This window comes from Myxocyprinus asiaticus, chromosome 17 (genome assembly GCF_019703515.2).
Source record: "Myxocyprinus asiaticus isolate MX2 ecotype Aquarium Trade chromosome 17, UBuf_Myxa_2, whole genome shotgun sequence".
NCBI lineage: Eukaryota > Metazoa > Chordata > Actinopteri > Cypriniformes > Catostomidae > Myxocyprinus > Myxocyprinus asiaticus.
In genome coordinates this window covers 25,417,463-25,435,371 of record NC_059360.1, presented here as the reverse complement: position 1 = coordinate 25,435,371, position 17,909 = coordinate 25,417,463, and the positions used below count along the sequence as shown (strand labels likewise).

At 36.3% G+C, this 17,909-nt stretch overlaps 2 protein-coding genes across 3 annotated transcripts in view; one reads left to right on the top strand and one right to left on the bottom strand.

Annotated features, from left to right (window-relative positions):
• LOC127455464 (BTB/POZ domain-containing protein KCTD3-like) overlaps nt 1-3,115 on the top strand; it is a 29,513-nt gene extending 26,398 nt beyond the window's left edge. For both annotated transcript variants that reach the window (XM_051723386.1, XM_051723387.1), the window contains exon 18: nt 914-3,115. In XM_051723386.1, the coding sequence (XP_051579346.1) occupies nt 914-1,487 (574 nt within the window). In that variant the 3' untranslated portion in view covers nt 1,488-3,115. The remainder of the gene's footprint in view (nt 1-913) is intronic.
• A 6,047-nt stretch (nt 3,116-9,162) lies between these two features.
• The window catches only part of ush2a (Usher syndrome 2A (autosomal recessive, mild)), a 344,744-nt gene continuing 335,997 nt past the window's right edge, over nt 9,163-17,909 (bottom strand). Inside the window, exons 64-72 of the mRNA XM_051723371.1 lie at nt 16,493-16,699; nt 16,158-16,396; nt 15,104-15,321; nt 14,736-14,912; nt 14,487-14,570; nt 12,388-12,623; nt 11,488-11,556; nt 9,977-10,192; nt 9,163-9,310 (exon numbers count right to left, since the gene is read on the bottom strand). Of these exons, the coding sequence (XP_051579331.1) occupies nt 9,224-9,310; nt 9,977-10,192; nt 11,488-11,556; nt 12,388-12,623; nt 14,487-14,570; nt 14,736-14,912; nt 15,104-15,321; nt 16,158-16,396; nt 16,493-16,699 (1,533 nt within the window). The 3' untranslated portion in view covers nt 9,163-9,223. The remainder of the gene's footprint in view (nt 9,311-9,976; nt 10,193-11,487; nt 11,557-12,387; nt 12,624-14,486; nt 14,571-14,735; nt 14,913-15,103; nt 15,322-16,157; nt 16,397-16,492; nt 16,700-17,909) is intronic.

The following is a 17,909-nucleotide window of genomic DNA, read 5'->3' as shown; positions in this document are numbered from 1 at the left end:
TTTGGGAGACGTTCATTTCATAAAACTGTCATGCTGCAGTTAAAATTAGGCTTGCTTGAGCATTAAGCGTCGTTTCAAGTTCTGGCTTTCGTGTGTGGACGTGTTTTTAAAATGTAATTTGGTATTATTAGTTAGCTGCGACATAATATATGATGCCCAAAGGCATAGGGTGTCTTATTCATTGTGAAACTGTGTTTTCTTAATGGCATGAATCACACTGAAGGCCAAGACTTTAAATGCATGGCCCGCCACTGTGTTCGATGCATGCTCACTTCGACTGCCTTGTGATACTCTTTCAGCACAGTTAACGGCAGTTGCATGTGCAGACAACGTGTGTCTAAACAATCTGCGCTGCACACACAAAGTCAGTGCTGATGATAAAATTTACCTCACAAGCACTGTTCGCGAAATGTAGCGGCATGCGGAAAAACCAAAGTATACTTTGGCCTTAACAGCTTATTCCCATCAGCTTGTTCAGCATACAAAACATGCACAAAATGACACATTGGATCTATATGAAATCCAAATACCAAGTCTGAAATATCATACTGCAATTATCAGTCATTTGTTTTTTGGGGTAGATTGAATTTTTAATTGTTAATATCACAATAAAACATTGCAATTTTATTCAGGTATTGGAAAATTTTTCAGAGAATGAAAAATTTTGCCACTTTATTTTAATTTTAAAATTTTTTAGTGAATGTTATACTTTCATGTTGTTTTTAGACTTAAATTGTGTATTTTTCAAACTAAGGGATGTGACAAAATACATTTTTGTAGCCATCAACAGCATGCCACAGATGCTGTCAAGAGAACTTGTATTGTTTAAATGTAGTTATGGGTCTTTAGATTTAAGAATTTAAATTTTCAAGCATGTACTAATACAAAGTGCTACAATTTCTGTGGTTTACAGTCTCCAATTGCAGGGTCAAGAGCCTATCCCTGAGACAGCCACTTATGGAGCCTTGCGCCCGTACCGAGAGAGCCCCTTACTGGCCCGTGCTCGACGCACAGAGAGCTTCCACAGCTACCGAGACTTCCACAGCTTAAACCTGAGCAAGGCCCTGCTGGAGAACACCGGACAGGGTGGATCCACTGAGGACGAGATGCGCCCATCTGCAGGGGAGAGCAGTGCTGAGGATGGTGACAAAAGCAACTCCACCACAGAGCTTTGGGGGAGCAGAGTGTCTGAAACCCAATCTGCAGCTGCATGCAAACCCCCAGACAGCCCTGGAGACCAGCGATGGAGGGCCCATTTGATGGAGGAGGGGGCTTTGGAGTGCAGACCAGAGGGAGGGAAGAGGAGAGGGGCATTTGAAACTAATTTTCTGGGCAGGAAAAAGGCACCTCCGGTTCCACAATTGAGCTCCCCACTAGCAGGAGCCGATGGAGGTAGCAGTGACTCATCTAGCACTGCCTCTCCATCACCAACTAAAGTGTCCACATCTCCACGCCATCGCAAGGGCCCTGACACTGCATGTGAGTGATGGTTTACACAGATTTATGACTCACTTTGACCAAGTGAGTTTTATTCAGTAGTCTCAGCAAACATTTAAATGTTTATATCTCAGCAGTGGTTTGTAGTAGAAACATAGTATTTACATTATTAGAAAGCAGAGACTTTTTACCTATAGTGCAAATCAAATGTGCTTCTGGGTCAAAGTGACTCAAAATTATGAAGCAAGTCACATTTATCAAAAACAAGTCATACCAAATACAGTAATCTCAGACAAGTTAAATAAGGAAGATGGTTGGACGATTTCAGGAGTGTTCAGTATATAGGGGTAAATGTGAATGTTGATGAGTTAGAAAGGATATCACCTGGCAGTTAACAAACTCAACTACTGTGGACAAAATTAAAGGGAAAATATACAGTACAGATGTTTCACAGAACCTTTTTTTTTTTTTTTCATGTTCCCTCCCTCAATTAAAAGTCGTTGGTTAACTCCATTTTGTGAAAAACATCATGTGCTTTTTTCACTTGCACCACCTGGGCCTTAAACTTATTTTCCTGGCTTTGCCAAGGCTTTAGTTATCTTTGCTTAAGTTTGACTTTTCATTCCTTGATGTAAATTTACCAACAAGCTATACATGCAATTATTTGCAAGGAATTGTTTACGCTGAGCTAATTAGATTACATATTGGAAATAATGTAAGCTGTGAAATTTTGAAAATTGTAAAAGATCATATCACATAACATTTGCAGTTTGTATGCATGCACCTTTAATACAAAACCTACAAAAAGTAATTTTATCCAATTTGTTTGCATAATGGAACGCTAATCACTTATTTCCGAGTTCTTTTAAGTTGCTTTTTTAAACTATTATCATGCTGATGCTACTATCCACTAACAGTACCTTTGTAAACACTGCAATGCACTTTTTTATCCATTTATAATGAAATGAGGATTCAACGGATAAACTACAACTCATGAACAGGTTTTAAATGAAGATTAGAATTAAATGTTGCCATGAGGGATGCAGGAATGATAAGCCTTTCATATTGCATTTCATAAAAGGGATTTTTGCTTGCTCTATCCATTTAGTGCCTTTTTCTTATTTGGATAGCTTCTGTTCTTGAGTGATATCCATTTTTTTTCTCTTTCTCATAGACGTGTGGTGGTTATTTCATTACATTATGCAACTGATTTAAGTGAAACCAAAATAAGAGGGACATTATGATAACTAAATTATTGGAGTAACAAATTCAAATTCCCAAATGTAAACATTAGCATCATGCATTATTTTAACTATCACAGACTGACTAAATTACTGGTGATATAACTTACAGGTGAAGTGTATACTTTAAATAGGAATTGCAAAAATGATAATTGTTTCCAAACTGGTTTCCCAAACACTTCTACTGCCTTATTCTACCCGACCCACACATTGTTTGGTTAAACAGGTTCACAGCATTGGTTTTGGGAACACTACAAAGGTACATTTTACACTCTTGGGAGGTCATTCTATGAATGGCTTACTTATAGTTTTATAAGTAAGCTTATAGTTAATGTAGTAATGTAGTTTACTAAACTTACTGTTTGCAAATTAAACTAGGATAAGGCAAAGTTTTTGTATACTTGTACATTTTTATAAAGTTATATATGTTAACATTACTTAATGCATTAGGAACTAACATGAACTAACAATGAAAATAGTATTTTCATTAATGAACACTAACCAAGAATAATGAATGCTGTAAAAGTATATATATATATATAATGTATATATGTGTGTGTGTGTGTGTGTGTATATATATATGTATATATATACACACACACACACACATACAGGTGCATCTCAATAAATTAGAATGTCGTGGAAAAGTTCATTTATTTCAGTAATTCAACTCAAATTGTGAAACTCATGTATTAAATAAATTCAGTGCACACAGACTGAAGTAGTTTAAGTCTTTGGTTCTTTTAATTGTGATGATTTTGGCTCACATTTAACAAAAACCCACCAATTCACTATCTCAACAAATTAGAATACATCATAAGACCAATAAAAAAAAACATTTTTAGTGAATTGTTAGCCTTCTGGAAAGTATGTTCATTTACTGTATATGTACTCAATACTTGGTAGGGGCTCCTTTTGCTTTAATTACTGCCTCAATTTGGCGTGGCATGGAGGTGATCAGTTTGTGGCACTGCTGAGGTGGTATGGAAGCCCAGGTTTCTTTGAGAGTGGCCTTCAGCTCATCTGCATTTTTTGGTCTCTTGTTTCTCATTTTCCTCTTGACAATACCCCATAGATTCTCTATGGGGTTCAGGTCTGGTGAGTTTGCTGGCCAGTCAAGCACACCAACACCATGGTCATTTAACCAACTTTTGGTGCTTCTGGCAGTGTGGGCAGGTGCCAAATCCTGCTGGAAAATGAAATCAGCATCTTTAAACAGCTAGTCAGCAGAAGGAAGCATGAAGTGCTCCAAAATTTCTTGGTAAACGGGTGCAGTGACTTTGGTTTTGAAAAAACACAATGGACCAACACCAGCAGATGACATTGCACCCCAAATCATCACAGACTGTGGAAACTTAACACTGGACTTCAAGCAACTTGGGCTATGAGCTTCTCCACCCTTCCTCCAGACTCTAGGAACTTGGTTTCCAAATGAAATACAAAACTTGCTCTCATCTGAAAAGAGGACTTTGGACCACTGGGCAACAGTCCAGTTCTTCTTCTCCTTAGCCAGATAAGACGCCTCTGATGTTGTATGTGGTTCAGGAGTGGCTTAACAAGAGGAATACGACAACTGTAGCCAAATTCCTTGACATGTCTGTGTCTTGATGCCTTGACCCCAGCCTCAGTCCATTCCTTGTGAAGTTCACCCAAATTCTTGAATCGATTTTGCTTGACAATCATAAGGCTGCGGTTCTCTCGGTTGGTTGTGCATCTTTTTCTTCAACACTTTTTCCTTCCACTCAACTTTCTGTTAACATGCTTGGACACAGCACTCTGTGAACAGCCAGCTTCTTTGGCAATGAATGTTTGTGGCTTACCCTCCTTGTGAAGGGTGTCAATGATTGTCTTCTGGACAACTGTCAGATCAGCAGCCTTCCCCATGATTGTGTAGCCTAGTGAACCAAACTGAGAGACCATTTTGAAGGCTCAGGAAACCTTTGCAGGTGTTTTGAGTTGATTAGCTGATTGGCATGTCAAAATATTCTAATTTGTTGAGATAGTGAATTGGTGGGTTTTTGTTAAATGTGAGCCAAAATCATCACAATTAAAAGAACCAAAGACTTAAACTACTTCAGTCTGTCTGCATTGAATTTATTTAATACACGAGTTTCACAATTTGAGTTGAATTACTGAAATAAATGAACTTTTCCACGACATTCTAATTTATTGAGATGCACCTGTATATACATTATATATATATATATATATATATATATATATACTTTTACAGCATTCATTATTCTTGGTTAGTGTTCATTAATGAAAATACTATTTTTCATTGTTAGTTCATGTAAGTTCCTAATGCATTAAGTAATGTTAACATATATAACTTTATAAAAATGTACAAGTATACTGTATATTAGAATGAACATTATCCAAGGATAATAAATTCCAAAAAAGTATTGTTCATTGTTAGTTCATAGTTAACTAATGTTAACGAATACAACCTTATTGAAACGTGTTACCTAATTAAAACTTGAATTTGGTAACTTGTGATATAACACCCTTGCTTGCCCTCTCACAGGACATGTTAAATTATAAAAGATTAAGATCTGAAGACAGTTGCCAGTTTCAAAATAATAATATACAGTTTGAACTAATGGATTAGGGTCTGCATTAAGAATGCTACTGTACATCTGAACAGGCCTCCTAAATCATCAGGTTGTGAATAATTTAATCACAAAGCATCATTTTATCATTTTCAGCACTCATATTGTAAAGAATATATAGTAAAGAATTATGTTTACATGAAGGTAATTTTGTTATGCCGACAGATGAGCATAGTCACTTTCTTTACTATCCTCAACACTTTGTGTACAAGTTTCATACCTCCAGAGATAAATGTACATTATATATCTATATATCGATGATACACATCCAATAGAGTCTATTAATGTAAATCTATATTTTGCTAAGTGAGGTTATTGTTTCTATTGTATTATATCTGAATCATAGCCATTAAAAAAGTACTGAAATTATATGAAGGAAGTTCCTAATTTATGCTATGCAATCAGAGTAGTCATTTCCATAGTGACATTGCTGATCGTAGGCTATATAGCTGAATTAAATAATACTCATTTGACACTTCTTAAAAAAATACAGTATGTAGTTTATACATTTTATGGAATCCTGGTATTCTGGAAGTCATTTTACAATTCCCTAATTTGTTATGATTGTTTAGCTCCTACATGTAGGTTGTTATAATTATTAAAATGGTATGAAGCCTGAAACAATTTCTGATTAATTTGCACTAATGATTTGTCAAGGCCTTGACTTTAAGTCTTAAATATACATAATTGTGGTCAAGAAAAAATAAAAGTATAATCAAATATAGGCTTTTCATGTCATTGATCATTTCATGTTGTCTGTTAAGAGTGTAACACTTTATGCTTGCTTTCAGAAATACTGTTACAACCTGATTTCTGTGTTTTCTGCCTGTAACTGTCTGCAAGATGGGTCAATATACAGAATTGATGTTTTATCTAACAAGAATAGTTGTAGGTTAACTGGCCTCACTTGCCTGCTGCTACACATGGATCATAATGTTGCTAGTTGGAATAGACTTACAGGAAATGACAGTTCATGTTACATGATGCATGTCTAAAAGTGCAGGTGTGGAATCAGACTGAAACTGTTATTGGTACATGCTCTACATATTGGTACTCAGTATCTGTACATTTCCAATGACACAATAAAGTAACCAAACGTAGCAACTTCTCAGTCTTTTTTTAATAATATGGACACATCGACAATGCAAACACAACTTGAACATTTCACATCTTTCTATATCAATTATTGTTCAACTATAGGAGCAGTTGTTCCAGAGTACAATACACCACAGCTACTGCTAAAACCTCTGAGGAAGAACTTTTAATTAAATAAAAACAATTAAAAATAAATTATTGCAACAATAAATAATACTGATAATCTTAAAAAAAAAAAAAAAAAAAAATGTGCTTTATAGGATAATTCAGTTTCATTTTGCTAATGTACATGTAATTTATAATACTAACTTATAATGTACAATTAAATATATTCACACTCTACAGGTTTAAAACAACATCTGTTACTGAAAAACACATACCACACACACCTAACATCAACATGTGACATTGACAACAAGTTTAACTCACACGTTTAAGACACTTGATCCGTTGGCATCATCACAAATGTTTACACTCTATTGCTCAGTTTAACAGGCACAACACCACATTAGCTAAAATTTCCATTAACACAGACAGTATAAGACATGTCTACTGGATTAGCTACCTCCCCCATTCATGTGTCAGACTATGTGTACATTAATACTTTATGATTACGGTAATATTTCATAACTACACAGCCAGTCAAAAGTTTCCATTTATAGCTTTAATAATGTAGTGCTATTTACCAAAGGGTATACTGTGCATCAATGCTAAGCACAAATTATAGAAAAGATAAATGATGTTTAATACATCAGTTAAAATTATGAAATCTGGGATAAAACAAAAATCTCAATCCAAGTATATTGCCAGATTAATTTATTCCATCCTGCAAGTCTTCACCTCCCCTAAATTATTCATTAGGTCAAGGCTTGTGAGAACATGATATAAGAGATTATAAGAGCATGGTTGAGTAAATATTTCAGTTTAGTGTGTCTGAGTAAGTATTGCCAATGGTTGATTGAAACTAATAAAAATGGGTTTTAACAAAAGTAAACAAGTTGTTCTTAAGATTAAGAGGGGACGTCAGAGCTGCACATAGCTTAAAGGGATAGTTCACCCAAAAATGAAAATTCTCTCATCCTTTACTCACCCTCATGCCATCCCAGATGTGTTTGACTTTCTTTTCTGCTGGATACAAATTAAGATTTTTAGGAGAATATTTCAGGTCTGTAGGTCCATACAATGGAAGTGAATGGGTACTAAAATTTTGAAGCTCCAAAATCATATAAAGGCAGCATAAAAGTAATCCATAAGACCCAAGTGGTTAAATCCATATCTTCAGAAGCAATATGATAGGTGTGGGTGAGAAACAGATCAATATTTGTGTAATTATGGATTACCTTTACGCTGCCTTATGTGCTTTTTGGAGCTTCAAAATGTTTGTACCCATTCAATTGCATTGTGAGGACCTACAGAGCTGAGATATTCTTCTAAAAATCTTAGTTTGTGTTCAGCAGAAGATAGAAAGTCACACATCTGGGATGGCATGATGGTGAGTAAACGATGAACTTTTTGGTTGAGCGATTCCTTTAAGAAGTAGTCAACACTTGCAACATTTGCTGAGAAAAGGAAACATAGTATGCACATTAATAAGTGACCATAACATCTCTGACTAATAAAAAAGTTCCAGCATGATGAATAACTGATACATTCCACTACAATATTTTTCATGGTCAGGCAAACCAAATGAAGGCACTTTCCAAACAAATGATTTATGTTTTTCTCTGAATCCAAGATACAATATATTTATAACTGTCAAACCCTAATAAAGTTTTTGTTGTTGTGAATGTGATAACATATTCAACATATCCATTTTTCAGATGTAAATAAAGTAAACTGGAGTAAGTATTGGAGTAAATGTTGATAAAAATATTCTCAAAAGTTAACTATATCTGACAAAACCTCCATTTAGGGACATTTGGAAATGTGTATACACAGTTGTGCTCAAAAGTTTGCATAGCCTGGCAGAAATTGTGAAATTTTGGCATTGATTTTGAAAATATGACTGATCATGCAAAAAAACTGTCTTTTATTTAAGGATAATGATCATATGAAGCCATTTATTATCACATAGTTGTTTAGCTCCTTTTTAAATCATAATGATAACAGAAATCACCCAAATGGCCCTGATCAAAAGTTTACATACCTTTGAATGTTTGGCCTTGTTACAGACACACAAGTTGACACACACAGGTTTAAATGGCAATTAAAGGTTAATTTCCCACACCTGTGGCTTTTTAAATTGCAATTAGTGTCTGTGTATAAATAGTCAATGAGTTTGTTAGCTCTCACGTGGATGCACTGAGCAGGCTAGATACTGAGCCATGGGGAGCAGAAAAGAACTGTCAAAAGACCTGCGTAACAAGGTAATGGAACTTTATAAAGATGGAAAAGGATATAAAAAGATATCCAAAGCCTTGAAAATGCCAGTCAGTACTGTTCAATCACTTATTAAGAAGTGGAAAATTCAGGGATCTCTTGATACCAAGCCAAGGTCAGGTAGACCAAGAAAGATTTCAGCCACAACTGCCAGAAGAATTGTTCGGGATACAAAGAAAAACCCCCAGGTAACCTCAGGAGAAATACAGGCTGCTCTGGAAAAAGACGGTGTGGTTGTATTTTCAAAATCAATGCCAAAATTTCACAATTTCTGCCAGGTTATGCAAACTTTTGAGAACAACTGTATATATAAAAACATATAAGAAGTTAACGTTCAGAGGTAGGGTTAAGGTTATTCTGTATCATTTATAATTATCATTCTATAAAAACAATAGAAGTCTATCGTATGTCCTCATTTAAATAGCCAAGTAAATGTATGTGTGTGCATGTGTGAAAGCTTTACAAGTGAGTGTCTGTAAACATGGTCTGCTCCTTCACCGAGCTGTAGCTTTTCATTGCCTCCACAAACTCATCATCCCCCACATACTGAAAAAAAACACAAAAAAAAAAACAGTAAAAAGACATTATGAAATGGTACAATTTCTTCCAAGGCAAATGAACTAACCCAGTTTGATTATGGCTAAATGGAAACTGCTAGTAAGCATGCATCAACCAGGAAGACTTACATTTAAAGTAATAGTTCAACCAAAAATGAAAATTTCATCATAATTTACTCACCCTCATATAGTTCCAAACCTGTATGATTTCCTTTCTTGTGCGCAACACAAAAGGAAAAACTTTAATCTATATCCCAGTCCGTTTTTTTTCAAAATGACTTATATTTCGGGTTGTTTCTTACTAAATCCTAGTGCCTGGCTTCAGAAGACCTGGAATGTGATGCACAAGCCAAATGGACTACTTTTATGATACTTTTGGGTCCTTTAAAAAAGCTTTGAAGTGAATCACTAACAATTGCCATTACTGAATAGATGCACCAAGATATTCATAAAAAATTTGTCCTTATGCATTCAAGTCATACGGGTGTGGAATTACGTGGGTGAAAAAATTATGACAGAATTTGAACTTTTGGATGAACTATCACTTTAAAGGAACTGGTGCAGTTGGCTTCAGCTGCACAACATGGTACATTATCACTTTCACATGCATATTGTATCATGGCAGTTACACAAATATAACACCCCATCATCTCACCATGCCACTGTCAGTGCCATGCAGGTCAGCATTCCACGCTTCACCGCCCAGAGATTTCTTATCTTGAGTGTCGATTAGCTGACTGACACTCCGATGCAAAGAATTCTGAGAATAGGCATTGCTGAGCTGGCTCTGACTGGGAACACGCAGCACAGACATGGAGGCCTGGTAGCTGTTGCAGGTGTTGGTGCCTCCGATCTTAGTGTCAGTCAAACCCTGATAATGCAGATTCACAATGACTGTTACCCAAAGCAAAGCCCAAATACCCACATCACTGCATACACTCTCAATCACCATGCAGCGGCGAGTTTAAGATAGATGAGAAGACATCAAAAACAAGCCATTGATTGAGGAATGTAATGTATCGTGAGGTTAATAACAATGCTGACGATGATAAGAGTAATTTATCCTGCCTTTATCACCAGTAGTACACATTCTGCCAGAAATCCCACTTGCTTAAAGGGATAATTCACCCAAAATGAAAATTATATCATCATTTACTGACCTTCATGTCTTTCCAAACCTGTATCAATTTCATTCTTCTGTAGACCAAAAGAGGACGGATTAGGCAGGGTGTTTGTGCTGCTCTTTTCCATACAATGAAAGTGAATGGTGACGTCAAGCTTCAAAACTCACAAAAAGCACCACAAAAGTAGTCCATATGACTCTTGTTCTATATTTCAAGTATACTTCTGTAGCCATAGTTGATATCTTTATGTTAACAGAATGTAATTTAAGTTGTTATTCATAGAAAATATTCCCCTCTGTTGTTGCTTTTAAATCTCATTTGAATTATTTGAATATGTGGATATTCAAATTTGGCATGTCACAATCGGTTACAAGACACACCAGAATCAATGACGTTTGACATCACTGATGTCAAACCAGGTGTGACACATCTTGACACACCACCTTGACATATATAGACTTCAGTCTTCAGTGATTTTTACTCAGTTTCTTACACAAAGCTATCGTATGGCAGTAGCATATAGTGCACAATTTAAGTGGACTACTTTCATGATACTTTTATGATGCTTTTTGTAATTTTTGGAGCTTGAAAGCTCCTTGTCACTACTCACTTTCATTGTATGGAAATGTGCAGTGTCAACATTCTGCTAAACTTCTCCTTTTGTGCTCCACGGAAGAAAGAAAATCATACAGGTTTGTAACAGCATGAGGGTGAGTGAATGATGAAAGAAAATTTATTTATCGGGTGAACTATTACTTTAACTGTGGGTAATACAAAACGCTAAACAAAATACAAAAAGAAGATAATTCAGAAACACAAGCATTCATGAGCAGAAAGTCAAAACATGCCAATGCAGCATGCAATGGTAATGATCTATTCTCAAATGCACATCAGAGAAGAAAGCACAGTTCCATCAGAGCCCTGTACCTCGGCGTGCATGGCAAAACGCTTTAGCGTTATCCTGCAGGAGGAGTCCGGTACACTGTCAAACTGGGAAGGAGAGGAAAAAAAGAGAGGAATGGGGGTTTGCATGAGTCCTTACCATGTCCAGTCCATCAGGCTGAAGCAGAGCAGTGGAAGCATGGTTAGAGCAGAGCTCAGAGGAAGGTCTCTGGAGCAGCAAGCACAAGCCAGGACAGATTGAGTTAAAAGAGGAGACGGTAGATTTAAAGAGGAAAGGAGATGTTAAAAGGGAAGAAGTGTTCAGCTGGATTTCAGAGGACAGACAAGGAGATAAAGTTATCATATATGTTGCTGATGTTTATTCAACGTTTTATGATTTGGACCTTAGTATTAGTATTTAAACAGAACTGCACAGATTATTTCAACAATCAATTACTGTCAATGCTCTTTACAGCTATTAAAATGCTTTATCCTGGTAAACATATTCTCCTGTCCTATCTGTGTCCCTATGACGTTACCTTATAATATAACAATGCTTGCCTGCCCCCTAGTGCCCATGGTAAACATATCACTGAACGTTACAGTCCTCCATATTTTCCTACACAGCAGGGGCCTAGCAGTCATTTTAAAAGTGTGGGGGTGGGACACAGCTATAAATAGAAGGCTCGCACAGACCCAACACTTACAGTGCAGTATTTATATATTACAGTATACTGTATTTTAATATACATGAACTTAATTTTTTCAGTGTCCTATGACATCACCATACAGTGGCAAAAGCAAGAAAAATGTTAGCACTGCCTCTTCTGGATATTTGAAGAAAGTACATATTGCAGTTTTGAGTAAATTTTTTTCTTGAATGCAAGCATAATTTAAAAGAAAAATCTAGATATTTTGCATTCCAGCTATATTATTGTAATGTGTAGGCGACTGTTATTACATAGTTATAAGAAGAAAAGAAGTCTGCTATAGTTAGCATTAGAATGCTAGTATAAAGTATATCAAGATTTAATGATAATAACTGTATCTGCTCTCTCACCAGATAGGAGTCATTAGGTGGATACTTGGTACTTCTCCTCTGCAGGGGCACTATTGGAGGTCTCTCTCTGATGAAGGGGGGTTTGTTCAGGGCTCTTCTAAGTAGCAGACCAATCAACAGAGCCAACAGCAGCAGTCCCAGAAAGGCCATGAGAATGATAAACCACAGCTCGGAGTAGAACCTGTATTCAACCCCATACAAACCTGTTTTACCTCCTGAATTGGACTCCACAGCATCTGTGGGGAACCATTGAGATGCACAGATCAGACAAAACTCATAGAATATTTACAGCATTTAGTTTTAAATGTCTGTCATCTACTAGCTGCTAGTAGGCCATTTATTTATTTCCGTATTAACTCACAAGGTACTGCTATGTACTGTATGGTTATAAATAATTTCAAAGTCTTCAGAATGCTGTACAACACAATGTAAAATGTAAAACATAATTTTGTATTTAGCTAGAAAAAAAAAATGACTGGCTGAGAACTGTTTGTGAAAACAACACCTGTAACAAAAACATTTAGACCTATTTTTATTTTGTTCCTTATATTTTCATTTTGGGCGATTAATACCAGGAATGTTTCACCACATGGATTTCTGAAAATATGAAGTCAAAACAAAGGAATGCAAAGAAAAGCAAAAACAAACAAACAAACAAAAACATTTTGCACGCTAGCTCAACGTCTGAGGGTGCATTTTCCATGAAGGTAAAAGTTGTCAGAATTTGCAACACACAATTTGCAACAAAACCTGGAGTTTCATTTAATTTTATTTGTACATTGTGACTTTAACTATTATAGTAGGGGAGACCGGGGTTGGTTGGCACACTTTTCATACTTCGTTGAATATCTCTGGTGGAACAAACGTTAAGATACCCCAAGTAGGTGCAAATGAAATCTTAAGTTCTTAGGTAGAAAACAAACACAATCAGTCACCAAATATTTATTGACTTTTGTTACTTAATGGTCAAAGTTATGTTGTGCATTTGTGCCAACCAACCCCATGTTGTGGGGTTGGTTGGCACAGAATTAAAACACTCTAGTTTTAAGAGAGAAGCATCACACAGAAAAAAAAAAAAACAGTTTATTTTAAACCAGGACAACACATTTTTGTCTTCTATCATTGTTATGAGTAATGATTTTGTAATTAATATGATTTTATTAATATGATTATGATTAATATATACAAAATTTAAGTTTGGAATTAATATGAACACTTTATACTTATATAAAGCTGTATAAATATATAAATCTTTACTTACACTTGTTTTTATATAAATGTAAAACAGTTTTAATCACATAATGTAAATGAAAGGATCATTGACTTGGCTTGAACCGTGTGTATGTGTAATAGGCCTAATAATAATAATAATAATAATATTATAAATTATTGTATGTTATATATGTGTGTATTTACAGGTATTTAGATGGTAAATATTGTGTATGAAGGTTAGGAATTATTATATTTTTTTATACCCAGTGTGATAACCCACCCAAAATCAATGTGCTAACCAACCACAGTACACACTCTTTTGATAGATGATGTTAATCACTATTAACTACAATGTATATATTTAAAAAATCTTTCTTGGTATTATTTCTATAACATTTTTAGCATATAATTTTAATTTTTGTTTTGACATACATAAAATGAAAAGCTGTCTTCACAATAACAGATTTTAACATTCAGATGCCTTGACAGAATCAATCAGTGTAGGTCAAGAAAGTGAAAATTTAGATGTTACACTTTTGTAAAAATAATTTCAATATTACCAGAAATGAACTCTATGCCAACCAACCCCTGCTGCCCACCAACCGGTCTCCCCATTACTTTGCATTTCCTAGTAATGTTACCAGTCAACTGGCATTTTACTTACTTGCCAAAACCGGTTTTTACTTTTTATGTGTCTCTTGATTAGTGTTAATTTTGGACCCTGCAGAACATTGTTTGCTGCATCATAAGCACTATGATGTAGACTGTAAGTTTGCAACAGTGCTACTGGCAGAGTAACAGCTCTCCTCAGACAGAGTGGAGACACTGCCCAATTTCTCCATAATAATGAGGAGTCACCTTCACCTGCCAGGCCTGAGGAGACATACCTACACCAGTGGCTGTGTTGTATTTAATGACAGGGGAGCTGGCACTGCCGCTGTCTGTGGTGCAGATAACCTGAAAGACAAAGGCTGAAGAGAGGAAGCAGAGGTTGGAGATGAGGAGGGAGGGGGACAATGACAGAGAATCAATGAGTTTCGGAGTAAGAGAGAAAGCAATTCAGACTTTGAAACAGCTGTGTGACAACAATTGTGACCAAAACAGAGCTTCAGGAAATTTGAACTGTGTGGTCATACTTTTGTCAGAGGTGCGTGGGATATGTAGTGAGCTGTGGAAGCCGCTGTAGATGCGCAGGTTGTTCTCGGTGAGAGTGTATTCTCTCAAAGGCCCATTCAGAGAGAAAGAGCCACTCCAGTCCAAAAACACTGTGGTGAGGTTACTGTGCACCACAAATGGCTCCTTATACTGAGGTTCTATACGAAAACAAAAAGAGAGCAGACATGTCATATTATTCTGAAGTATATAGTAAAACATTTTAAGGAATTTCACATGATATACATTAATGTCAAGTCCACATTATAATATAATAGCTATATAGTAAGCAATTGATCAGGTAGGTGTGAGAAGAAAGAGTAAGATAACATGAGAGAGAGAGAGTCCTTACGCTCTTTGAGTGTGGTGATGGAGACCCAGTCGGACACAGTGCTGCCCATGTTATTATAAGAGACCACACAAAGCTCATAGTTGGCATAGGGTAGTAGGCCTGTTATGTTAAAGCTCTGCCCCATCCCAAAGAACTTGATTTCCGCAGGGCCAATGGCACAGGGTACCGGGACAGGCTGCAGTGGCTGAGGACAGGCTAATCGTACATGGAGTTCACAGCTACAGAGTTGGGAGTGGAAAAGACATATATTTATGATATAGCACTGCCTTAGAAAATACTGAAATTTTAATAATGCTGGAAAAAAATTAAACCAATATCAGTATACAAATATGACATTAATCATTTTGTGGTAAAATATGAATTATGTCCAGCCATTAATTTTCTTCCCTTAAAGCTGCAGTGTGTCATTTTAGCGCCACTAGTGGTATTGAATGGAACTGGAAAAATAATGACTGTTTTAAAACTGGTTTCCCAAACACTCCCTTGTCTTCCAATGGTCGATGGTAAAATAAGACATTCTGGCCCAAATTCATGCAATTGGTTGAGCCAATGTTGCTATGTCGCAGACTTATGTCTCTGCAAAACAAAAATGGGCTTTTCCCAATCAGTGGGTGTTTTCAAACCATTGAGATTCTCTACTTTCATTGGATAGTTTAGAAATGCTCATCCTGGTTTGGAAACGCCCACTGATTACTACATTGAGATTCCCTACTTTCACTGGATAGTTTAGAAACGCCCATCCCGGTTTGAAGATGCCCACAGATTTGAAAACACTCATTATTGTTCCGCAGAGACGTATACTTGCTATGTCGGTTTGGTCAGGATGCTCAGAAACAGACAGAGCAATGTTTTAATTGCTTCACAGAGCCACAGTGTTTGCACTCTTCAGTGAAAACTGTGCACATTAAACTGAGATAGGAGAAAGTATTTTAATATAAAAAAATACACACTTCACTATTAACCGTTAATATTGAATTATATCACTGATTCAGAATCAGTGTTATCTATTATGATAACATTTAATTGATTGATGATTATGCTGTGAGGTCTTTACCTCTCAATGATGCCGTTTGGCTGAAGTGGCATGTCCCACTCCACAAGAGCTGAGCGAGAGGTGAGGGCGACAGGACGGGGTGGGGTCTGCTGGGCTGGAGCAGAGGCCTTGGTGTGGAGCTCACTCAAGGGGCCTCTGCTGCAGCACAGGAAACAGGTGCAGGCCTCCACGCCTACAGAGTACACTGTGAAGGGTGTAAGACCGTGAAGAGTCTGCTGGTGGGATGTCCCCTCAGACAACTCAACGATAGAGGAGAAAGTTCCAAATTAGTTCTATGCAATGTTAGTTGTTTATATAAAAAACACTGTATCTTTAGGAAAGAGTATATTGTGTACCATCTGGTATGATTCCTTGTTCTGTGTGAAGACTCTGTAGAGACTGACAATCCCATTTGGCTTGGTGGGTGGGCTGATGTCCACCATAGCTGAAGTGGCATGGATGTGCAGGAATTTGGGGGGGCTCACCCCCTCTGGAGGAGCTGGACCTGTGCGACCTTGAGCCCAGGGGCTTCCGGTACGACCTGCTGAGTTTACGGCCCACACCTAGATTGATAGACAAAATAACATTACAAGATATAATTCACAACACTTTAAATCAGATATTTAAGCTCTGAAGATGTTTTTAAAGATTACCTGTTTGTATTGGCATGCCTAAAATTAAAGGCTTATAACTCTACAAAAAAAAAAAAAAAATAATAAAAATCCAAAGAGGGTCAATTCTTGGTATCATTTTATAGAAAACTTTTAATTTTTTTTTAATTATATAGATTATTTTAAATTCTGAGACTCTCAGCCTAAGAAACTGCTGAATAATCACAAAGAAACGAGCCAAAAAAAAAATTTTTCTCTTATTTTTCTGATTTGACATTATATATCTCAGGGTGTAAACAAGGTAGCTCCAAAAAAGATTTTGTTTTATTGCCAATCATGTCACCTGTAACTGAGTAAAGTTTTGTGTTGGCACGACAAAGCAATCAGAAGTTATAGTATTACAAAACTAATTTATCCAAGTGTACAAAAATGTCTCCAAGTGTCCAAATGCCTCTTCAAACAAATAAAACATAATAATTGTACATAAGAACTAATTAAACATGCAAATACAAAAATGACTGAGGTATGCTCTCTCTCTAAAGGATGCAGGCATGTGTAACGAGATATCATTCAGTTCCATTCTGTGTCATTTGAGCCATCATTGAGTCTGTCATGTACTTGGTGCCATCTCCTGGTGGCCATATGTAATTAGAGTGAATGATCCTCTCTGCCCATATTTGGATGACTGGTTGCAGGGATCTGAATCCTAATACAATTGGTTTAGCGTTCCATGATGCTGGACAATATACTACATCATTTCAGATGAAGTAATCTGACTGGGAATCACCTCCTCTATGGAATGGTATGAGATTTATGTTCTGTTTATATTTTGTGAAGTTACAGGTGAAAACACAGCATATAAGCAACACCTTTTTATATGTAACAAACATGTCAAAGACATGTACTTAGCTATTACGAGCTATATATTTGTCTGTGAGCTTTCCAAAGACATATGACACATTGATGTTTGATCAATTTGATGTTTTTACTGATTCCAGTATTATGTACAGTGCAAATTATTAACAAATTATAAAAATGGAACACTTCTGATTTGTATGCAAATTTCAAATCACTTGTTCAGTTTTGATCATAATGCCTACATGCATTGTAAAGTACAGCTTCTAAGTTTTAAAACGATACCTATTTTCTGCCATCAAATACT